We start from the raw sequence: 22589 nt of genomic DNA, 5'->3' as shown, positions 1-22589 counted from the left end.
ACTTCTGGTGTACAGGCTGCTGGGAGGGAATGCTGGTGTACAGGCTGCTGGGAGGGTCTGCTGGTGTACAGGCTGCACAGAGGGACTGCTGGTGTACAGGCTGCAGAGAGGGACTGCTGGTGTACAGGCTGCACAGAGGGACTGCTGGTGTACAGGCTGCAGAGAGGGACTGCTAGTGTACAGGCTGCACAGAGGGACTGCAGGTGTACAGGCTGCACAGAGGGACTGCTTGTGTACAGGCTGCACAGAGGGACTGCTGGTGTACAGGCTGCACAGAGGGACTGCTGGTGTACAGGCTGCACAGAGGGACTGCTGGTGTACAGGCTGCACAGAGGGAAGGGACTGCTGGTGTACAGGCTGCAGGGAGGGACTGCTGGTGTACAGGCTGTAGGGAGAGACTGCTGGTGTACAGGCTGCAGGGAGGGACTGCAGGTGTACAGGCAGCTGGGAGGGACTGCTGGTGTACAGGCTGCAGAGATGGGCTGCTGGTGTACAGGCTGCAGAGATGGGCTGCTGGTGTACAGGCTGCAGAGATGGACTACTGGTGTACAGGCTGCAGAAAGGGACTGCTGGTATACAGGCTGCTGGAAGGGACTGCTTGTGTACAGGCTGCAGAGAGGGACTGTTGGTGTACAGGCAGCTGGGAAGGACTGCTGGTGTCCAGGCTGCTGGAAGGGACTGCAGGTGTACAGACTGCAGAGAGGGACTGCTGGTGTACAGGCTGCTGGAATGGACTGCTGGTGTACAGTCAGCACAGAGGGACTGCAGGTGTGCAGGCTGCTGGGAGGGACTGCTGGTGTAAAGGCAGCAGAGAGGGACTGCTGATGTACAGGCTGCTGGACGGGACTGCTGGTGTACAGGCGGCACAGAGGGACTGCAGGTGTACAGGCTGCTGGGAGGGACTGCTGGTGTACAGTCTGCAGAAAGGGACTGCTGGTGTACAGCCTGCAGAAAGGAACTGCTGGTGATCAGGCTGCTGGAAGGGACTGCTGGTGTACAGGCTGCAGAGAGGGACTGCAGGTGTACAGGCTGCTGGAAGGGACTGCTGGTGTACAGGCTGCTGGAAGGGACTGCTGGTGTACAGGCTGCGGAGAGGGATTGTTGGTGTACAGGCTGCTGGAAGGGACTGCTGGTGTACAGCCTGTACAGAGAGACTGCAGGTGTACAGGCTGCTGGAAGGCACTGCTGGTGTACAGGCTGAAGAGTGGGACTGCTGGTGTACAGCTACTGGAAGGGACTGCTGGTGTGCAGGCTGCAGAGAGGACTGCTGGTGTACAGGCTGCTGGAAGGGACTGCAGGTGTACAGGCTACAGAGAGGGATTGTTGGTGTACAGGCTGCTGGGAGGGACTGCAGGTGTACAGGCTGCTGGAAGGGACTGCTGGTGTACAGGCTGCAGAGAGGGACTTCTGGTGTACAGGCTGCTGGGAGGGACTGCTGGTGTACAGGCTGCTGGGAGGGTCTGCTGGTGTACAGGCTGCACAGAGGGACTGCTGGTGTACAGGCTGCAGAGAGGGACTGCTGGTGTACAGGTTGCACAGAGGGACTGCAGGTGTACAGGCTGCACAGAGGGACTGCTGGTGTACAGACTGCAGAGAGGGACTGCTGGTGAACAGGCTGCTGGAATGGACTGCTGTTGTACAGGCTGCAGATAGGGACTGCAGGTGTACAGGCTGCTGGGAGGGACTGCAGGTGTACAGGCTGCTGGGAGGGACTGCTGGTGTACAAGCTGCACAGAGGGACTGCTGGTGTACAGGCTGCACAGAGGGACTGCTGGTGTACAGGCTGCACAGAGGGACTGCTGGTGTACAGGCTGCACAGAGGGACTGCTGGTGTACAGGCTGCACAGAGGGACTGCTGGTGTACAGGCTGCACAGAGGGACTGCTGGTGTACAGGCTGCAGAGAGGGATTTTTGGTGTACAGGCTGCTGGGAGGGACTGCTCGTGTACAGCCTGTACAGAGGTACTGATGGTGTACAGGCTGCTGGAAGGGACTGCTGGTGTACAGGCTGAAGAGTGGGACTGCTGGTGTACAGCTACTGGGAGGGACTGCTGGTGTGCAGGCTGCTGGAAGGGACTGCTGGTGTACAGGCTGCTGTAAGGGACTGCTGGTGTACAGGCTACAGAGAGGGATGTTGGTGTACAGGCTGCTGGGAGGGACTGCAGGTGTACAGGCTGCTGGAAGGGACTGCTGGTGTACAGGCTGCAGAGAGGGACTTCTGGTGTACAGGCTGCTGGGAGGGACTGCTGGTGTACAGGCTGCTGGGAGGGTCTGCTGGTGTACAGGCTGCACAGAGGGACTGCTGGTGTACAGGCTGCAGAGAGGGACTGCTGGTGTACAGGCTGCACAGAGGGACTGCAGGTGTACAGGCTGCACAGAGGGACTGCTGGTGTACAGGCTGCAGAGAGGGGCTGCTGGTGTACAGGCTGCAGAGAGGGACTGCTGGTGAACAGGCTGCTGGAATGGACTGCTGTTGTACAGGCTGCAGATAGGGACTGCAGGTGTACAGGCTGCTGGGAGGGACTGCAGGTGTACAGGCTGCTGGGATGGACTGCTGGTGTACAAGCTGCACAGAGGGACTGCTGGTGTACAGGCTGCATAGAGTGACTGCTGGTGTACAGGCTGCACAGAGGGACTGCTGGTGTACAGGCTGCACAGAGGGACTGCTGGTGTACAGGCTGCACAGAGGGAAGGGACTGCTGGTGTACAGGCTGCAGGGAGGGACTGCTGGTGTACAGGCTGTAGGGAGGGACTGCCGGTGTACAGGCTGCAGGGAGGGACTGCAGGTGTACAGGCAGCTGGGAGGGACTGCTGGTGTACAGGCTGTTGGAAGGGACTGTTGGTGTACAGGCTGCAGAGATGGGCTACTGGTTTACAGGCTGCAGAAAGGGACTGCTGGTGTACAGGCTGCTGGAAGGGACTGCTTGTGTACAGGCTGCAGAGAGGGACTGTTGGTGTACAGGCAGCTGGGAAGGACTGCTGGTGTCCAGGCTGCTGGAAGGGACTGCAGGTGTACAGACTGCAGAGAGGGACTGCTGGTGTACAGGCTGCTGGAATGGACTGCTGGTGTACAGTCAGCACAGAGGGACTGCAGGTGTGCAGGCTGCTGGGAGGGACTGCTGGTGTAAAGGCAGCAGAGAGGGACTGCTGATGTACAGGCTGCTGGACGGGACTGCTGGTGTACAGGTGGCACAGAGGGACTGCAGGTGTACAGGCTGCTGGGAGGGACTGCTGGTGTACAGTCTGCAGAAAGGGACTGCTGGTGTACAGGCTGCTGGAAGGGACTGCTGGTGTACAGCCTGCAGAAAGGAACTGCTGGTGATCAGGCTGCTGGAAGGGACTGCTGGTGTACAGGCTGCAGAGAGGGACTGCAGGTGTACAGGCTGCTGGAAGGGACTGCTGGTGTACAGGCTGCTGGAAGGGACTGCTGGTGTACAGCCTGTACAGAGGGACTGCAGGTGTACAGGCTGCTGGAAGGGACTGCTGATGTACAGGCTGAAGAGTGGGACTGCTGGTGTACAGCTACTGGAAGGGACTGCTGGTGTGCAGGCTGCAGAGAGGACTGCTGGTGTACAGGCTGCTGGAAGGGACTGCAGGTATACAGGCTACAGAGAGGGATTGTTGGTGTACAGGCTGCTGGGAGGGACTGCAGGTGTACAGGCTGCTGGAAAGGACAGCTGGTGTACAGGCTGCTGGGAGGGACTGCTGGTGTACAGGCTGCTGGGTGGGTCTGCTGGTGTACAGGCTGCACAGAGGGACTGCTGGTGTACAGGCTGCAGAGAGGGACTGCTGGTGTACAGGTTGCACAGAGGGACTGCAGGTGGACAGGCTGCACAGAGGGACTGCTGGTGTACAGGCTGCAGAGAGGGACTGCTGGTGAACAGGCTGCTGGAATGGACTGCTGTTGTACAGGCTGCAGATAGGGACTGCAGGTGTACAGGCTGCTGGGAGGGACTGCAGGTGTACAGGCTGCTGGGAGGGACTGCTGGTGTACAAGCTGCACAGAGGGACTGCAGGTGTACAGGCTGCACAGAGGGATTGCTGGTGTACAGGCTGCACAGAGGGACTGCTGGTGTACAGGCTGCTCAGAGGGACTGCTGGTGTACAGGCTGCACAGAGGGACTGCTGGTGTACAGGCTGCACAGAGGGACTGCTGGTGTACAGGCTGCTCAGAGGGACTGCTGGTGTACAGGCTGCACAGAGTGACTGCTGGTGTACAGGCTGCACAGAGGGACTGCTGGTGTACAGGCTGCACAGAGGGACTGCTGGTGTACAGGCTGCACAGAGGGAATGGACTGCTGGTGTACAGGCTGCAGGGAGGGACTGCTGTTGTACAGGCTGCAGATAGGGACTGCAGGTGTACAGGCTGCTGGGAGGGACTGCAGGTGTACAGGCTGCTGGGAGGGACTGCTGGTGTACAAGCTGCACAGAGGGACTGCTGGTGTACAGGCTGCACAGAAGGACTGCTGGTGTACAGGCTGCACAGAGGGACTGCTGGTGTACAGGCTGCACAGAGGGACTGCTGGTGTACAGGCTGCACAGAGGGACTGCTGGTGTACAGGCTGCACAGAGGGACTGCTGGTGTACAGGCTGCACAGAGGGTACAGACTGCTGGTGTACAGGCTGCAGGGAGGGACTGCTGTTGTACAGGCTGCAGATAGGGACTGCAGGTGTACAGGCTGCTGGGAGGGACTGCAGGTGTACAGGCTGCTGGGAGGGACTGCTGGTGTACAAGCTGCACAGAGGGACTGCTGGTGTACAGGCTGCACAGAGGGACTGCTGGTGTACAGGCTGCACAGAGGGACTGCTGGTGTACAGGCTGCACAGAGGGACTGCTGGTGTACAGGCTGCACAGAGGGACTGCTGGTGTACAGGCTGCACAGAGGGACTGCTGGTGTACAGGCTGCACAGAGGGACTGCTGGTGTACAGGCTGCACAGAGGGACTGCTGGTGTACAGGCTGCGGAGAGGGATTTTTGGTGTACAGGCTGCTGGGAGGGACTGCTCGTGTACAGCCTGTACAGAGGTACTGCTGGTGTACAGGCTGCTGGAAGGGACTGCTGGTGTACAGGCTGAAGAGTGGGACTGCTGGTGTACAGCTACTGGAAGGGACTGCTGGTGTGCAGGCTGCTGGAAGGGACTGCTGGTGTACAGGCTGCTGGAAGGGACTGCTGGTGTACAGGCTACAGAGAGGGATTGTTGGTGTACAGGCTGCTGGGAGGGACTGCAGGTGTACAGGCTGCAGAGAGGGACTGCTGGTGTACAGGCTGCAGAGAGGGACTTCTGGTGTACAGGCTGCTGGGAGGGACTTCTGGTGTACAGGCTGCTGGGAGGGACTGCTGGTGTACAGGCTGCTGGGAGGGTCTGCTGGTGTACAGGCTGCACAGAGGGACTGCTGGTGTACAGGCTGCACAGAGGGACTGCAGGTGTACAGGCTGCACAGAGGGACTGCAGGTGCACAGGCTGCACAGAGGGACTGCTGGTGTACAGGCTGTAGAGAGGGGCTGCTGGTGTACAGGCTGTAGAGAGGGACTGCTGGTGAACAGGTACAGGCTGCAGAGAGGGACTGCTGGTGAACAGGCTGCTGGAATGGACTGCTGTTTTACAGGCTGCAGATAGGGACTGCAGGTGTACAGGCTGCTGGGAGGGACTTCTGGTGTACAGGCTGCTGGGGGGGACTGCTGGTGTACAGGCTGCTGGGAGGGTCTGCTGGTGTACAGGCTGCAGAGAGGGACTGCTGGTGTACAGGCTGCACAGAGGGACTGCAGGTGTACAGGCTGCACAGAGGGACTGCAGGTGTACAGGCTGCACAGAGGGACTGCAGGTGTACAGGCTGCACAGAGGGACTGCTGGTGTACAGGCTGTAGAGAGGGGCTGCTGGTGTACAGGCTGTAGAGAGGGACTGCTGGTGAACAGGTACAGGCTGCAGAGAGGGACTGCTGGTGAACAGGCTGCTGGAATGGACTGCTGTTTTACAGGCTGCAGATAGGGACTGCAGGTGTACAGGCTGCTGGGAGAGACTGCAGGTGTACAGGCTGCTGGGAGGGACTGCTGGTGTACAGGCTGCTTGGAGGGACTGCTGGTGTACAGGCTGCACAGAGGGACTGCTGGTGTACAGGCTGCACAGAGGGACTGCTGGTGTACAGGCTGCAGAGAGGGACTGCTGGTGTACAGGCTGCTGGTGTACAGGCTGCTGGAAGGGACTGCTGGTGTACAGCTGCTGGAAGGGACTACAGGTGTACAGGCTGCAGGAAGGGACTGCTGGTGTACAGGCTGCATATAGTCACATACAGGAGATGACGAGGCTTCAGGGAGACCCCTCCTCCTCCTCCTCATATATAGACCATGGGGCGTGCAGGAGACAGGGAGACTGGGGCTGGCAGATGCTGCAGAGGGAGCAGAGCGATGGAGGCAGACGGGAGAACGGAGCAGGTGAGAGCCATCTCTGTATATACAGTGTGGTACTCTCCATAGCAAACATTGCTTCTATATGTTCTGTGTATGGCATATGTTATCACAGTCTAGCACCAGAGGCTAAAGTATAGTATATAGAGGTACAGTATATATAGATGAATAGTGTAGTATATAGAGGTATTGTGGAGTAATATACAGAGGTACAATATATATATATAGATGTATAGTGTGTGTGTGTGTGTGTGTGTGTGTGTGTGTGTGTATATATATATATATATATATATATATATATATATAGTGCAGTATATAGAGGTATAGTATATGGAGGTATAGTGGAGTAATATATAGGTATAAATATAGTTGTATGGTGTAGTATATAGAGGTATAATGTGTGTATATATATATATATATATATATATATATATATATATAGATGTAGTGTAGTATATAGAGGTACAGTATTATATAGATGTATAGTATATAGAGGTATAGTGTAGTATATAGAGGTACAGTATATATAGATGTATAGTATATAGAGGTATAGTGTAGTATATAGAGGTACAGTATATATAGATGTATAGTGTAGTATATAGAGGTACAGTATATATAGAGGTATAGTGTAGTATATAGAGGTACAGTATATATAGATGTATAGTATATAGATGTATAGTGTAGTATATAGAGGTACAGTATATATAGATGTAACGTGTAGTATATAAATGTATAGTATATAGAGTTATAGTGTAGTATATAGAGGTATAGTATATATAGATGTATAGTGTAGCATATAGAGGTACAGTATATATAGATGTATAGTATATAGAGGTATAGCATAGTATATAGAGGTACAGTATATATAGATGTATAGTGCAGTATATAGAAGTATAGTATAAAGAGGTATAGTGGAGTAATATATAGAGGTATAGTATAAAGAGGTATAGTGTAGTATATAGAGGTACAGTATATATAGATGTATAGTGTAGTATATAGAGGTACAGTATATATAGATGTATAGTGTAGTATATAGAGGTACAGTATATATAGATGTATAGTGCAGTATATAGAGGTACAGTGTATATATAGATGTATAGTATATAGAGGTACAGTATATATAGATGTATAGTGTATAGTGTAGTAGATAGAGGTACAGTATATAGAGGTATAGTGTAGTATATAGAGGTACAGCATATATAGATGTATAGTATATAGAGGTATAGTGTAGTATATAGAGGTACAGTATATATAGATGTATAGTGCAGTATATAGAGGTACAGTATATATAGATGTATAGTATATATAGGTATAGTGCATTATATAGAGGTACAGTATATATAGATGTATAGTGCAGTATATAGAAGTATAGTATAAAGAGGTATAGTGGAGTAATATATAGAGGTATAGTATATAGAGGTACAGTGTATATATATAGATGTATAGTCTAGTATATAGAGGTACAGTATATATAGATGTAAAGTGTAGTAGATAGAGGTACACTATATAGAGGTATAGTGTAGTATATAGAGGTACAGTATATATAGATGTATAGTATATAGAGGTATAGTGTAGTATATAGAGGTACAGTATATATAGATGTATAGTGCAGTATATAGAGGTACAGTATATATAGATGTATAGTATATATAGGTATAGTGCATTATATAGAGGTACAGTATATATAGATGCATAGGGTGAGATTTAATAGGATGAGAGATAAAGAAAGTGAGAGATTTGGTAAAAAAACTCTCTACGGGCGCTCTTCACACCGGCGTAAGGGGCTGCGCCCCCTTAATTTGTGAACGTTTGTATATGAGAAATATGGTTAGAATTGTATGAAAGATGCCCTGTATTGCAACTTGGTGTACGCGAATCGCAGGAGGGGGGTTGCGGGGGGTGCCGCAAATTGCGGGAGGGGGGGTCGCGGGGGGGGGTGCCGCGAATTGCGGGAGGGAGGGTTGCGGGGGGTGGGGGGTGGTTGCTGCGAATCTCGGGAGGGGCCAGCTTAGTACTGTCCTGGCAGGACACCACAGGCTGCTCCCCCTGTAAAATTATACCAGGACACCACAGGCAGCTCCCCCGCCCCCCATTCTAACACCCAATACATAGTACTGTTGTTACTTGCTTTTAGGCCCGGGTCCGGCTCCCATCTCGCTGTGCCCTGCCTTGGGTTACCACGCTGCGGTAGCTGTTGTCCGTCCACCGCGGCCCGCCCCTTCCCCCCTAGACGCATGAGTGGTTGGCCAGGAATCATTCAGGACAGGAATGTTTATGTAACAGGCGGCCGGCCCGGGACATGTGAACATGTCCTCATGCAGGAGGCCGGCGGCCATGTTCCTGTAGCCGTGGCACGGCCTACAGGAGGTCACAATGGGCGGTATTCAATGAGGCTGATTCGCCATATTTTTATGGCGATTTTGTGCTGCAAGGCGAATTTCTGACTAAAACCGTGAATCACCCTATTCAATGACCAGATGGCGAATACATTTCAAGTTTTTTTCGCCATGATTCACCGAGTAGCAATCGCTATCTTTTTATGGTGAAGTGGAAGGTGAACTTTTAAAATAAAGTGTTTTGTTTTTTACATTTGGTGTCAAAAAATCTGGAATTTTTATTCTGACAAGGGGCATGCTATTTTTATTCATGTGCTGTAAGCACATGAATATATATTTAATTTAAAAAAAAAAATATATATATATTTTTTACACAGAGCAGGGGGCCGGAGCCGAGCCGCTCATTAGATATTCATATATTCACTGCACCCGGTCATTACATATGCATGATCGGGTGTAGTGAATATACCTGGTCCCCTGCTTGCACCCCCGGGGGGCAGCCTGTCCTGCCTGGCACCCGGGGAGCCCACCTCCCCCCCACAAACGTTCTTCTGTGGCAGGCAGGGAGACTTAGTTACATAGTTACATAGTAGGTAAGGCTGAAAATAGACTTGCGTCCATCTAGTTCAACCTGGTATAGATATCCATTGCTGATTTGGTAGGTTCTGGTATTTTACAGAAAAATTATATTTCTTATTTGTACCCATGGATGTTTTTCTCCAGTAAATGTTTGTCCAACTTTGCCTTGAACGCATTTAATGAGCCAGCCGTTACCACCTCTCTGGGAAGAGAGTTTCAGAGTTTGACTGTTCTGACCGTAAAGAAATTCTTTCTACTAGCTGAATGAAATTTTTTTTCTTCTAATCTATACTCATGCCCTCGTGTCCTAGATTCCTTTCTAGTAGAAAAGAGGGTGTGTGACAGTTCCTTATATTGGCCCTTGATATACTTGTACATGATGAGCATGTCCCCCCTTAAACGTCTCTTTTCCAATGTAAATAGTCCCAAATTGCTTAATCTCTCCCCGTAGCTTAAATTCTCCATTCCCCTAATAAGCTTTGTTGCTCGCCTTTGGACTTTTTCTAATTCTATGATGTCCTTTTTATAGTGTGGGGCCCAGAACTGTACTCCGTACTCGAAGTGATGTCTCACCTATGCTTTATACAGTGGCATAATTACCCTTGAGTCCCTAGTTTCCATTCCCCTCTTAATACATGCCAGAATTTTGTTGGCCTTTTTTGTAGCTACATTACAATGGGCACTACATCCCAGTTTTCTGTCTATTTGGACTCCTAGATCCTTTTCAAGTATGGAATTACCCAGTTCCTCTCCGCTAAGGTTGTAACTTGCACACTGGTTGTGTCTCCCAAGGTGCATAACCTTACATTTATCTACATTGAACCTCATCTTCCATTTTTTTGCCCACTCATCTAGAATTGCAAGATCATTTTGAAGCATGGTGACATCTTCTGATGATTTGATGACTTTGCTAAGTTTTGTATCGTCCGCAAAGATGGATACATTGCTGAGTAACCCTATCCCAATATCGTTAATAAAAATGTTCAACAAAATGGGCCCCAAAACCGAACCCTGGGGCACTCCACTTAGTACCGGTATCATATCTGATACAGCACCATTCACAACCACTCTTTGTTCTCTATTACATAGCCAATCACCCAATCCTAGGTTCTCCATTTTCTTAATCAATCTCTTGTGTGGGACAGTATCAAATGCTTTAGCGAAATCTAGGAAAATCACATCTACAGCATTTCCATTATCGAGTTTTTTGCTAACCTCTTCATAGAACCCTAGTAGATTAGTTTGGCATGAACGATTTTTCACGAACCCATGTTGGTTAGTACTGAGTAGACAGTGATAATCTAAATATTCCTGGATACCATCCCTTAAAAATCCTTCAAATAGTTTACCCACAATTGATGTTAAACTAACGGGTCTGTAATTAGCGGGATCTTCCTTTTTTCCTTTTTTAAATATTGGCACTACCTCTGCTATTCTCCAATCTTTTGGTACTATACCGGACGATAATGACTTGCTAAAGATATAATGTAGGGGGGTAGCTAGTTCATCCTTTTATTCCATTAATACCCTCGGATGAATCCCATCTGGCCCTGGTGATTTATTTGTTTTGAGTTTGCTTAGCCTCAGTATTATTTCCTTCAGCGTGAAATCACCAATGAGATCTGGCTTATTTGTCCCGTTTGTGGTAAATGTTCGTTCCACAGTCTGCTCTGCCTTAGTAAATACTGATGAGAAGAACTCATTTAACAGTTTTGCTTTTCCCTTGTCCTCAGTAACACTTTTTCCACTAGTATCAGTTAGTGGGCCTATGTTTTCCTTAATTAAACGTTTACTATTTATGTATTTAAAAAACTTCTTTGGGTTGGTTTTGCTTTCAGTGGCTATGCACTCTTCATATAATCTTTTAGCTGCTTTGATTACCCCTTTACAAGTTTTGTTTGATTCTTTGTATTTTGCGAACGCCCAGTGGCGTAACTATAAATTTTGCTCCCCCCTGCCAAAAAATTTTTTGCGCCCCCCCCCCCTATGGCATTTTGTTAAGACAAATACAACACTGCATATATATAAATATACATACATACATACATATACACACATCCAAGGACAGGGCACTCACCAGACTTGCGTACAGTTCTATGCTGCGGGTTACCGAGCCCAGCGCCGATCCTCTGTGTAAATCCCATGAAGAAAAAAGCAGCCCAGTCGCAGCATAATTCCAGATATGTTATAATTCTGTTTTGACCCCAGATCCTTTCCCCAGTGATGGGCGGCAAGTGTGTGCAGCTCCAGCACTTGCGCTATACAAAGTTGTTTATTATTTGCAGGATGCCTGGTCTGTACAGCAGAGGGATCATGCCCCTGCCTGCGCGTGTCTTCACAGCCGGGCAGACAGCAGAGCACTGCCCGGCTGTATTCAATGTCAGGACGCTGCAGCAGCAGTACTAGGTCCCCTCCCTGTTATTTCTGACACTTTTTGTTTTTAACTTTAGCCGCCGCCGGAAAGATTCACAGCCGAGCAGAGCTGCCTGGCTGTATTCAGCAGCAGCACTAGGTCCCGACTCCCGACTATTTTAAATCTTGCACCGCATTCACCTGTCGGTTCCGCAAACCAATCAGAGCTCTCTTGCGGCCCGGCAGCCAATCAGGAGCCACCACTCCTGATTGGCTGTCGGACCGCTAAGGAGTTCTGATTTACTGGCGGACCCGGCAGGTGACTGCGGCAGCCAATCAATACAGCCGAGAGTCGGGACCTAGTGCAGTGTCCTGACACTGAATACAGCCGGGCAGCTCTGCTCGGCTGTGAATCTTTCCGGCGGCGGCGGCGGCTAAAGTTAAAAAACAAAGAGTGTCAGAAATAACAGGGGGGGCGAGTGCCCCCCCTCTCTAAATCCGCCCCGGGACAGCGCTAAATAGAGAGCGCTGTCCGTGAGTCAGAGGTTGTGACAGCTAGCATTGTCATGTAATGTGGGCACATGACACTGTTGGTAGGAGTGTGATAGGCTGACTAAATCACATGGCGCATATATGTCACTGCTAGCTGACACAGCCTCCGACTCCCGGGCAGCATCTCTGGTAACTCACAACAACCCTAGGTAGCAGCAGGGCCGGGCGAGTGCCGGCATCCGGCGCCCACGCAGCCCCCGCTCCTCCAAGCGGCTGCGGGGGCTGCCTTACAGTAGTTACGCCAGTGCGAACGCCTCCTCATTCAATTTATTTTTATAGAATTTAAAGGCTCTGGTTTTATTGTTGATAGCTGACCTTACTTCTTTGTCCAACCATGGTGGCTTTTTTTTGTTGAATTTACCTTTAGTTACTTTAGGAATGTATTCAATAGTTAGTGAATCAAGCACCTTTTTTAGAGTATCCCACATTTCCTCTGCATTTTTTCCCTCCATAACCGTTTCCCACCCAATTCCTGTAAGGGCTTCCCTGAATAATTCAAAGTTCGCTTTTCTGAAGTTTAGTATTTTTGCAGATCCTTTTTGATGTAATTTACTGAAGTTGATTTCCAGTGAAACCATATTGTGATCACTATTCCCTAATTGTTCAATTACTTTTGTGTTTGAAACTAAGTCTGTGTTATTTGTTAATACTAAGTCCAAGAGTGCCTCATCACGAGTTGGAGTTTCTACCGTTTGTGTAATAAACTGGTCTTTAAGTAAGCTTAAGAACCCATTGCTTCTTGCTGATTTACCTATTTCGTTTTCCCAATCAATGTCGGGTAAATTAAAATCCCCCATAATTAATACCTGACCCTGATTTGATGCTTGTTTGATTTGGTTTAAAAGAAGAGACTCTTCCCTTTCGTTTATATTTGGTGGTCTATAGCATACCCCTATTATAAATTTGTTTTTTGGTTTCTTATTATTGTCTGTTATCTCTGCCCACACTGTCTCCGAGTTGTCTTCTACCAGGTCTGTGCTCATATTTTTCTCACATGATGTTAAGTTATTATTTACATATAGGCACACACCCCCGCCCCTTCTATTTTCCCTGTCTTTCCTGTAGAGTGTATATCCCTCCATGTTTAATGCCCAGTCATGCGACTCATTACACCATGTTTCTGTAATACCAATGATGTCGTAGTCATCCCTACTGATCACCGTTTCTAGCTCCCCGATTTTACTCACTAAGCTTCTTGCATGAGCCAGTAAGCATTTTAATTTATGTTTATTTTTAGATATGGCTCTAATATTGTGATTAGTTTCACCCCAGGACCCATTTGAATTTTTTATTAGCTTCCTCTTTCCCCTCTCCCCTTCAATAGACTTTCTACAGGCCTCCCCACCATGCACGCTGCCTGCCCTCTTTACAGTTCTGGGAATTCTTCCTCTGTCATTCCCTCCTTCCCGTATACTAAGATCATCTGTACCTAAGAACTGTAATGGGGTAACGTGACTGTTACAACATAACATTTTATTACATGACATTCCTGATGCACCCTGAGAGTTACCCCCGATTATACCCTTGTTATGTCCCAGGACTTTGTCTATGTCTCCGTCCCTCCCCACATCTCCTTCCCCCATATGATTCCTGATCCCAGTCCGGCTTCTCTCCCTGATGGTCCCATAATGTCTTGCTGCCCCCACCCCCCCCCCCTGTTGCCTAGTTTAAAATCTCCTCCAACCCTCTAACCACCGCGAGAGGTGCTGCGTGCGGCCGCACATGCGCACCAGCCCTCCAACGGCCATTTTAACTATGGTCACAGCCGAGGCCGGCCGCAGCCATCTTTGATTCGAGCATTTTGCTGCTGCCGGTAACCGCGGAGATGGCGGTCCACGGCCCAGCCTGGGAGGGTGGGCGGCCGCTATTACTTAAAAATGTGCCGGCCCACCGGGAAACGGCCCGGTTTCCCGGTGGGCCAATCCGCCCCTGGCGCCCGATGTTTTCATTGTACAACCAAAAATCGCGTCGCATCACATGCGATGCGGCGTGATTGGACCTGATTTTTAGTTGTACAGGCACCCAGATGCCTGATTCCTATGTTAATGCCCCCCCAGACCCGATTTTTTATTGTACACCCACCCTGATGGGTAATTACTATCTTAAATGGTCCCCTATTGTTAACTCCACCCCACTATCAAGGCCAACCCGAAGCGTGGCGAGCGGCGGTGGTACGCGTCCTCCGACCTTTTCATACCCCCACTATCCACGTCGGCGTAGAGTTGATTTTATATAGTGTGGCGAGCGCTTAGTCTCTAATTCTTCTATTTTCCTTATTCTGTTGGGCCAATAGCATATAATAATTAGCGATGGTAACTACCAATGACGGTTAGAATTTACAATTTACAAATAACATATTTTTTTACAATAAATATAACACATCAATTATGAATTTTTTCAATACTGTATACATTATAAAAAGCCTAAATTATATAAAATATGGGGTGGACAACATACATACTGTAATTATAATAATTAAACCGACTGTCTTCTTTAACGTGTTCTAAAGCTATAAAAGAACTGTTCTTGGCATCAGAATTATCATTTTTGTAAATGTCAAGGGACACTATGGTTTTGTACTTGGATCTTTATGTTGCGGAGATAATCTTGAATGCGCAGTTTTAAGCTTCTTTTGGTTTTCCCTGCACAAACTAAATTGCAACAACAGTTTAGAATGTACACAATGTCATTTGTGTTGCAGGTAACAACACTATTATTGTAAGTCGGGGGAGGGGGGGGGGAGCCTTCCATAGTTATCACTAACCCATTTGTAGTTTTTTCTTTCGACATATTTACAGGGAATGTATTGATTGCAAGGATATATGCCAAACTCCGAATGGTTGTTTGGAAGAGTGTTGCTTGGTTTATGGATTTTAGCCTACTTTGGGCGAGCAAGTTCTTCAAATTAGAAGTTTTCTTGAAGATCAGAGATGGTTTTTGGGGCAGATGGGGGCCTAAAATGGGGTCTTTTAAGTGAATACCAGTTGGACTCTAGGAATTTTTTTAATTTCAACATTTTCATGATTGCATTTGGTTACAAATGGTGTCTGATCTTTAAATAGGGAAGGGAGAACATCCCTATTTTCACTTAAAAGGGAATCTGTCGTCAATAACGATGCTCTCGGTTGATCTTGAGTTATTTGGTTACTATTGTAGCCTCTTTCAAGGATCAATTAATTCAATCGATTGACAAGGGTAGATGATTGTTCCCAATATATGCTCACAGTACAGCAGTTTTTCTTAAGCGTACAAATTGTGAGTAAGTTACCAAAGTTTTCCATCGCGGAAGGTGGTAGCTGTTTGCCCCATATAAAACTGTTGGTTTCTGTAGGTACATGTATGAAGCAATTTGGTTGTCTTTAGACACTGATAGAAAATTATCCGAATAATCAATCTCCTTTCCTTGTTGTTTATGGGTAAAACTTAAATTACATGAGTTCACCTGTATTTTTTGCATGATGTTTTCCAAACTGGGAAGGTCTCCGTTCTAAACAAAGATGAAATCACACACACACACACATATATATATATATATATATATATATATATATATATATATATATATATATATCTTGTAATAAATTACATTGGGGTATTGATACTCTCTGACCTTCTACCAGTTGTCCATGTATATGTTCTTGTATGACGGTGTGAATTTAGTTGCCACCGATGTCCCATGTTTCTGTAAGTAAAAGTCCTTGTTAAAGGGAAATAATTTTGATGAAGAACAACTTTGATGCCCAAAGACATTTTAATTCTGCCTCAGAAACGTTTTTATCTTGTTCAAGATTAACCTTTATTGCCTGCAGACCATTATTATGGGGGGTGCAGGTATAAAGTGCTTCAACATCGACTGTCAACCATCTATATTATGTCAGTAATCAGTTGAAATAATAATTTATAAGTTAATTATAATAATCTCTAAGGAGACAGGTAGAATCTTTCAAATGGGAGCGCTGTTCTTTGACATATGGCGGTAATTTGAGATCGAGGAAATGAGATAGATGTGATGACAACAAGTATAGGTATTCCTGGAGGGAGCTTTTGTGCTTATGTAGCTAATTTCTTCTTTACACAAAATATCATTACAATGTGCTTGATTCAGAAGAGTTAATCGCTCTGCGTTATACATTGTTGTTGGGTTAGAGCAGTCATTCCCAACCACGGTCCTCAAGGCACACCAACAGTGCAGGTTTTAGTGATATCTAGGCTTGAGCACAGGTGACTTAATTAGTACCAATGATATTTTGATTTAACCATCTGTGCTGAGGCCTGGCTATCACTAAAACCTGCAGTGTTGGTGTGCCTTGAGGACCGTGGTTGGGAATGCCTGCAGTGTTGGTGTGCCTTGAGGACCGTGGTTGGGAATGCTTGGGTTAGACGTTAGTAAACTTCCTCATTTCCTATCTGCTTATCTGCCTCCCCTTTGTCGGCCATCTTAATAATGATCTCCTCATTGTTCTTAAGTTGTTTAAGGGCCTGTTTTTCCCGTGCGGTGAGATTGGCGTTTGTAGTTCTTTATCTTCACTTTTCTGAAATCATCTTTAACAGACTCCAAAAAAGTTTAGATGTAACGTCCCAGTGATTCTAATGGATAATATTTGGAGGATGGTGCAGCCAATGGTTTCTTTTGATGGTTGTGGGTCTTGCATTCTTTAAGAAATGCCTTTTGAGTGTTAAATTCCACACATTTATTTAAGTCCAGGAGTTCTATAATCTTTGTTGCAATGTATGAAGCAGGAATATGTCCACTATTGTACTCACTCAGTCATTGGGTGTCATTGTAGAAATGAAGTCTGTTTAAGACAAAACATGTTGGGTTTATTTTCTGCCAAACATATGAAAGTAACGAAGGGCACCTGGCTGTATAATGATTTGTGCTACTCTGCGTATTATCTGTTTCATAGGTACTTCTTTACTTTCACGGCGCCAGCCACGCGTACTTCCGGGTTACGCTCGCCACTAACTAAGTAAAATAAACTAAGTTAACGCCATGCCAACATGGATAGTTCATACCTCCACTATCCATGTTGGCATGGAGTTGATTTTAATTAGCGTGGCGAGCGTAGCGAGCCACCGAGCCCGCAGCGTGGGCGAGCGAAGCGAGCCCCGCAAGGGGACTCTGACGCGCGGCGCCATGCTGGCGCCGTGAAAGTACAGAAGTACCGTTTCATATAATACATCCAGAATGGATCCATCTGTAGGGACTTGGAAGTGAACTTGTGTTCCCGGTGCTACTGGTGGTCAGGGTATATAGACAGCAACTAGGTCGACATGCAGGAAGGTCAATATGCAAGAAGGTTGACATGGATTAGGTCGGCAGGGGCATTAGGTCCACAGTCAAAAGGTCAACATGGGGTTTTTCACTTTTTGTCCATGTCGACACAGTCAACCCCTTGCATAACAATACCATTGAGTTTGTTTGAACACAGACAAAAATTGTGCCTGGACTCCACCACCCGCAGCATGGTATTAGACCGGATTCCTATGTGGCCTCTCCACCTGGTAATATTCGTGTGGAGGTGCAGTACAGTATATCAGTACTCTTGTTATACCTCGCCGTGGTATTGTTTTACACATCAGTATAACATAAGCGCTGTTCTACCTCTTTTTCTTTGTATTATACAGATGGGGCAGGTCCCATCTTGGCAGGGGATGGTGCTGGCGACGCCAGCTGCCATCCCTCGCCAGCGCCATATCGATGGCGAGAAGGGGACGCGCGCGCGTCCCCTTCCGACGGCGCTTCCTTCGCTTCCCCCAGGTCACCGCCGGCTTGTCGGCGGTCACCCGGGGTCCCCACCGCCTGCCCGCACCCCCCCCCCTAACCCTGTCCATCTCCCTGAGGCGGAGACGGACAGGGTTTCCGTCGCCGGAGACTGAGATGCGCGTGCGACACACGCGCGTCTCAGTCTGATGGATGGCGAGGCTGCTGGCGGATGTAGCCTGCTCCATCTGTATATATAATTGGGGAGCTACACACCCCCATTTGAACAGCTGCTAATTGATTGCACCAAAGTCTATTTTTCTTCTCTTTTCGACACCGTCAACATGATCACTGAAACGTAACAGCGCTGCACTCGCCATGCTTCGGGCACGGTGCCTCGCTGCACTCGCCATGCTTCGGGCACGGTGCCTCGCTGCACTCGCCATGCTTCGGGCACGGTGCCTCGCTGCACTCGCCATGCTTCGGGCACGGTGCCTTGCTACGCTCGGCACACTGTTCTATTGTCCCACCATCACCTAGTGGATGGTAGGGCATGAAATACTACCTGTCGGCACATGTCGGCTAAAAAAAACCTAAAAACTCCATGTCAACCTTTTGACTGTCGACCTTCCCCATGTTGACCTAATGCCCCTGTTGATCTTCAGTCATGTCTACCTTTCTGCATGTCGACCTAATGATGTCGACCTAATGCTTGTAGACCTTCATGCATGTCAACCTAGTGATGTCGTTCCTGGTGATACTGGTGCTCCTGGTGATATTGGTGTTACTGGTGCTCCTGGTGATATTGGTGTTACTGGTGCTCCTGTTGTTATTGGTGTTACTGGTGCTCCTGGTGATATTGGTGTTACTGGTGCTCCTGGTGATATTGGTGTTACTGGTGCTCCTGGTGATATTGGTGATACTGGTGCTCCTGTTGTTATTGGTGATACTGGTGCTCCTGGTGATATTGGTGTTACTGGTGCTCCTGGTGATATTGGTGTTACTGGTGCTCCTGTTGTTATTGGTGATACTGGTGCTCCTGGTGTTATTGGTGTTACTGGTGCTCCTGTTGTTATTGGTGTTACTGGTGCCCCTGGTGATATTGGTGTTACTGGTGCTCCTGTTGTTATTGGTGTTACTGGTGCTCCTGGTGATATTGGTGTTACTGGTGCTCCTGGTGATATTGATGATACTGGTGCTCCTGTTGTTATTGGTGATACTGGTGCTCCTGGTGATATTGGTGTTACTGGTGATATTGGTGTTACTGGTGCTCCTGTTGTTATTGGTGATACTGGTGCTCCTGGTGATATTGGTGTTACTGGTGCTCCTGGTGTTATTGGTGCTCCTGGTGTTATTGGTGTTACTGGTGCTCCTGTTGTTATTGGTGTTACTGGTGATATTGGTGTTACTGGTGCTCCTGGTGTTACTGGTGCTCCTGTTGTTATTGGTGTTACTGGTGCTCCTGGTGATATTGGTGTTACTGGTGCTCCTGGTGATATTGGTGTTACTGGTGCTCCTGGTGATATTGGTGTTACTGGTGCTCCTGGTGATATTGGTGATACTGGTGCTCCTGTTGTTATTGGTGTTACTGGTGCTCCTGGTGATATTGGTGTTACTGGTGCTCCTGGTGATATTGGTGCTGTGACCGGACGCCTGCCCTTACGCTCTGGCTATGCCCTTCGGGTCCACAGATAGCGGTTCCTGGTCTCACGGGACCTGGCCAATAGGGGACTCCCTGTTACCATCAGTAACCGCCTGTTACTGACTCTGCCCACTACGCAGTGGGCAGGGTTATCGCTGCCACCACCAAACTCCTCCTACGTGGCGTCTGGAACCATGGATACTGATATCGCTGCCACCACCAGGCTCCTACTTAGGTGACACCTGGAATCACCATTACCTCCTCAGGCCCAAACGCTGGCACCTGAGTACTACCTGCTGGAGCATGTGCATTGACACTCTGCTGACACACCCCCAACTGGCATCGATTGGTTCCCCACTGGTCACGGACCAGACCTCTGCTTCGGTAGCTGGCAGAGCGGAAACTTGGAGTACGGAGAACCCAGAACAGCCGGAGAACGGAATTATTGCAGTGATTCTGTTGGTCGCAAGAGGAAAGCAGTCGTCTTGGGCAATAGATGGTTTATTTGCTCAAAGTAGAAGCTCTTAAAAGACCCTCTCCAAGGTCCCTAGGAGGTACAGCATACAGGTAATGTTACAGCATTCAGATCAGGTAGATGTACACTTTCCAGGCAAAGCTGGTGCCTTTTTATCCAAAATCCAACTTACTGTAAGTGCAATAGACCTGCATGCACTGGGCACATGCACGGTCAGCATTGACCCCTATGGACAGAGGGGAGTGGTTACTCCTCTGAGCCACAGCTCACCTGGGGGACCAGGTACCACCCAGGTGCCGGTCTGTCTGGCTAGGGGGAAGGTTTCCCTCCAAAACATACTTCCAGGAGTCTGCCAGGGGACCAGCTGAACACCTCTGGCCCAGACGTGAGCTCCAGAGAAGGGCAGCCCTGATCCCCTGCCCGCTGACGGCGAGCCCCATGGAGCTCCAGGGAATCACTCAGCTGGTTGGAAAGCGGATGTTCCCTGCTACCATCCCAGCAGTCCCCAGCTTGGAGGTTATCTGGGAAAACATTCCATTTTTGGGATAAAGTTTGGGGGAGACCCAGCAGCCCACACAGGACTCCCCTGGGACACAGCAGTTACAGTAAGTGCACTCTTCCTTTAAAATATATTTAAAGCACACATGTGACCATCACAAAATGTCTACCCCCATACTGCAGACAGTTTCAGAGAGCTGTCTGCTGTATGGGGGCGGACATTTTATGACGGACCATTTTCACTTCAGTAGAAGTCTGGAGGGGAGTCGGGACCGCTGCGCAGACAGGTAAATCTGCGGGTCCTGGCTGCAGTACAGCGGCATTACAATAGCCCCGCAGACCCCCGACGACTGCGGGGCTATTGTTACACCAATGGCAACAACCCATCTTCAGCAGATCTCCCATCTTAGTAAATGTACCCCTTAATATTTGATGACATACACTTGGGGTAATTCAGATTCCAATGGTTGGGCGGGTCTGCACATACGAGTTGTCGACCTCGTTGCTTCAAAGGCGGCAGGGCAGACAGGGGGTGGAGCAAGAGAACGCAGGTGGCTGACATCACATGATGTCCTCAGCGCCCGCCCCCCTTCCAGCTTTCACTGACTTATTTCCGATGGTGATCGACCATTAAATAATTTATGTTGTCATACACATCCCCTGGCCCTGGCATGTTACCAAGGGTGTGTGCATATATATATATATATATATATATATATATATATATGTGTGCGTGTGTGTATATGTGGGTATAAATATATATATATATATATGTATGTGTGTATGTATATATATATATGTGCGTGTGTGTATATGTGTGTGTGTGTGTATATATATATATATATATATATATATATATATATGTATGTATGTGTGTATGTATATGTGTGTATACAGTATATGTTTGTGTGTGTATATATATATATATATATATGTGTGCGTGTGTGTATATGTGGGTATAAATATATATATATATATATGTATGTGTGTATGTATATATATATATGTGCGTGTGTGTATATGTGTGTGTGTATATATATATATATATATATATATATATGTGTGTATGTATATGTGTGTATACAGTATATGTTTGTGTGTGTGTGTGTGTATATATATATATATATGTGTGTGTGTGTGTGTGTGTGTGTGTGTGCATATATATATATATATATATATGTGTGTGTGTGCGCATATATGTGTGTGTGTGTGTTTGTGTGTGCATATATTAATGTGTGTGTGTTTGCGCGCGCGTGTGTGTATATTACAGTACTCAGTGACTAGGAGCTGGCTCTCTACATCCATTGATCATTCCTCTGTTAGATAAATAAGTAACATAACATGGGGTATACAGGCTGCTAATGGCGCCCATTAGTAACTATGGGGAACATAACAGACCGGTGCTACCTGCTGGTATATACCTAGTTAATCATAACGACAGAGGCTAATCTATGTAGAAGTATATTACTTTAGGTGGATATTAAACGTATCCTAGCAACCAAAAGGTCAGGGACTGGATTATGTACTGACAGCGGCAATGTAAAGACCATGTGTATCCTAGCAACAGAGATGTGAGAGCCTGATGGTTTCCTAGCAACTAAAATAGGAAGTAGGCTGGTATCTTAGCAACCAAAGGGTTAGGGCTGGCCTTGTGTAAAGGAGGACAAGGAAGTCAGATCATGGATAGAAGGAAGACAATAATGTTCTAAAAACACATATTATATGTGCCGTGTATACATACTGTACACTGTGGGATCATCATCACCCATAGTATACACCTACTGTACACTGTGGGATCATCATCGCCCATAGTATACATACTGTACACTGTGGGATCACCATCGCCCATAGTATACATACTGTACACTGTGGGATTACCATCGCCCATAGTATACACCTACTGTACAATGTGGTATTACCATCGCCCATAGTATACATCTACTGTACAATGTGGTATTACCATCGCCCATAGTATACATCTACTGTACACTGTGGGATCATCATCGCCCATAGTATACACCTACTGTACACTGTGGGATCACCATCGC

The 22589-nt window shown here is 47.8% G+C and overlaps 1 protein-coding gene across 2 annotated transcripts in view; it reads left to right on the top strand.

The window, feature by feature from the left end:
* Window positions 1-22589, top strand: part of LOC146079849 (uncharacterized) — a 90334-nt gene that overhangs the window by 26125 nt on the left and 41620 nt on the right. Inside the window, exon 1 of one of the 2 annotated variants that reach the window (XM_083186501.1) lies at window positions 6175-6430. The exons of the other annotated variant lie outside the window; for it this stretch is intronic. Coding sequence (XP_083042627.1) covers window positions 6344-6430 — 87 coding nt within the window. The 5' untranslated portion in view covers window positions 6175-6343. Of the gene's footprint in view, window positions 1-6174; window positions 6431-22589 lie in introns of those variants that run through there. 2 annotated transcript variants of the gene reach the window in all.

Source organism: Crinia signifera, chromosome 5, assembly GCF_055691185.1.
Source record: "Crinia signifera chromosome 5, ASM5569118v1, whole genome shotgun sequence".
Lineage (NCBI taxonomy): Eukaryota > Metazoa > Chordata > Amphibia > Anura > Myobatrachidae > Crinia > Crinia signifera.
This window is presented reverse-complemented; position numbering and strand designations above follow the sequence as displayed.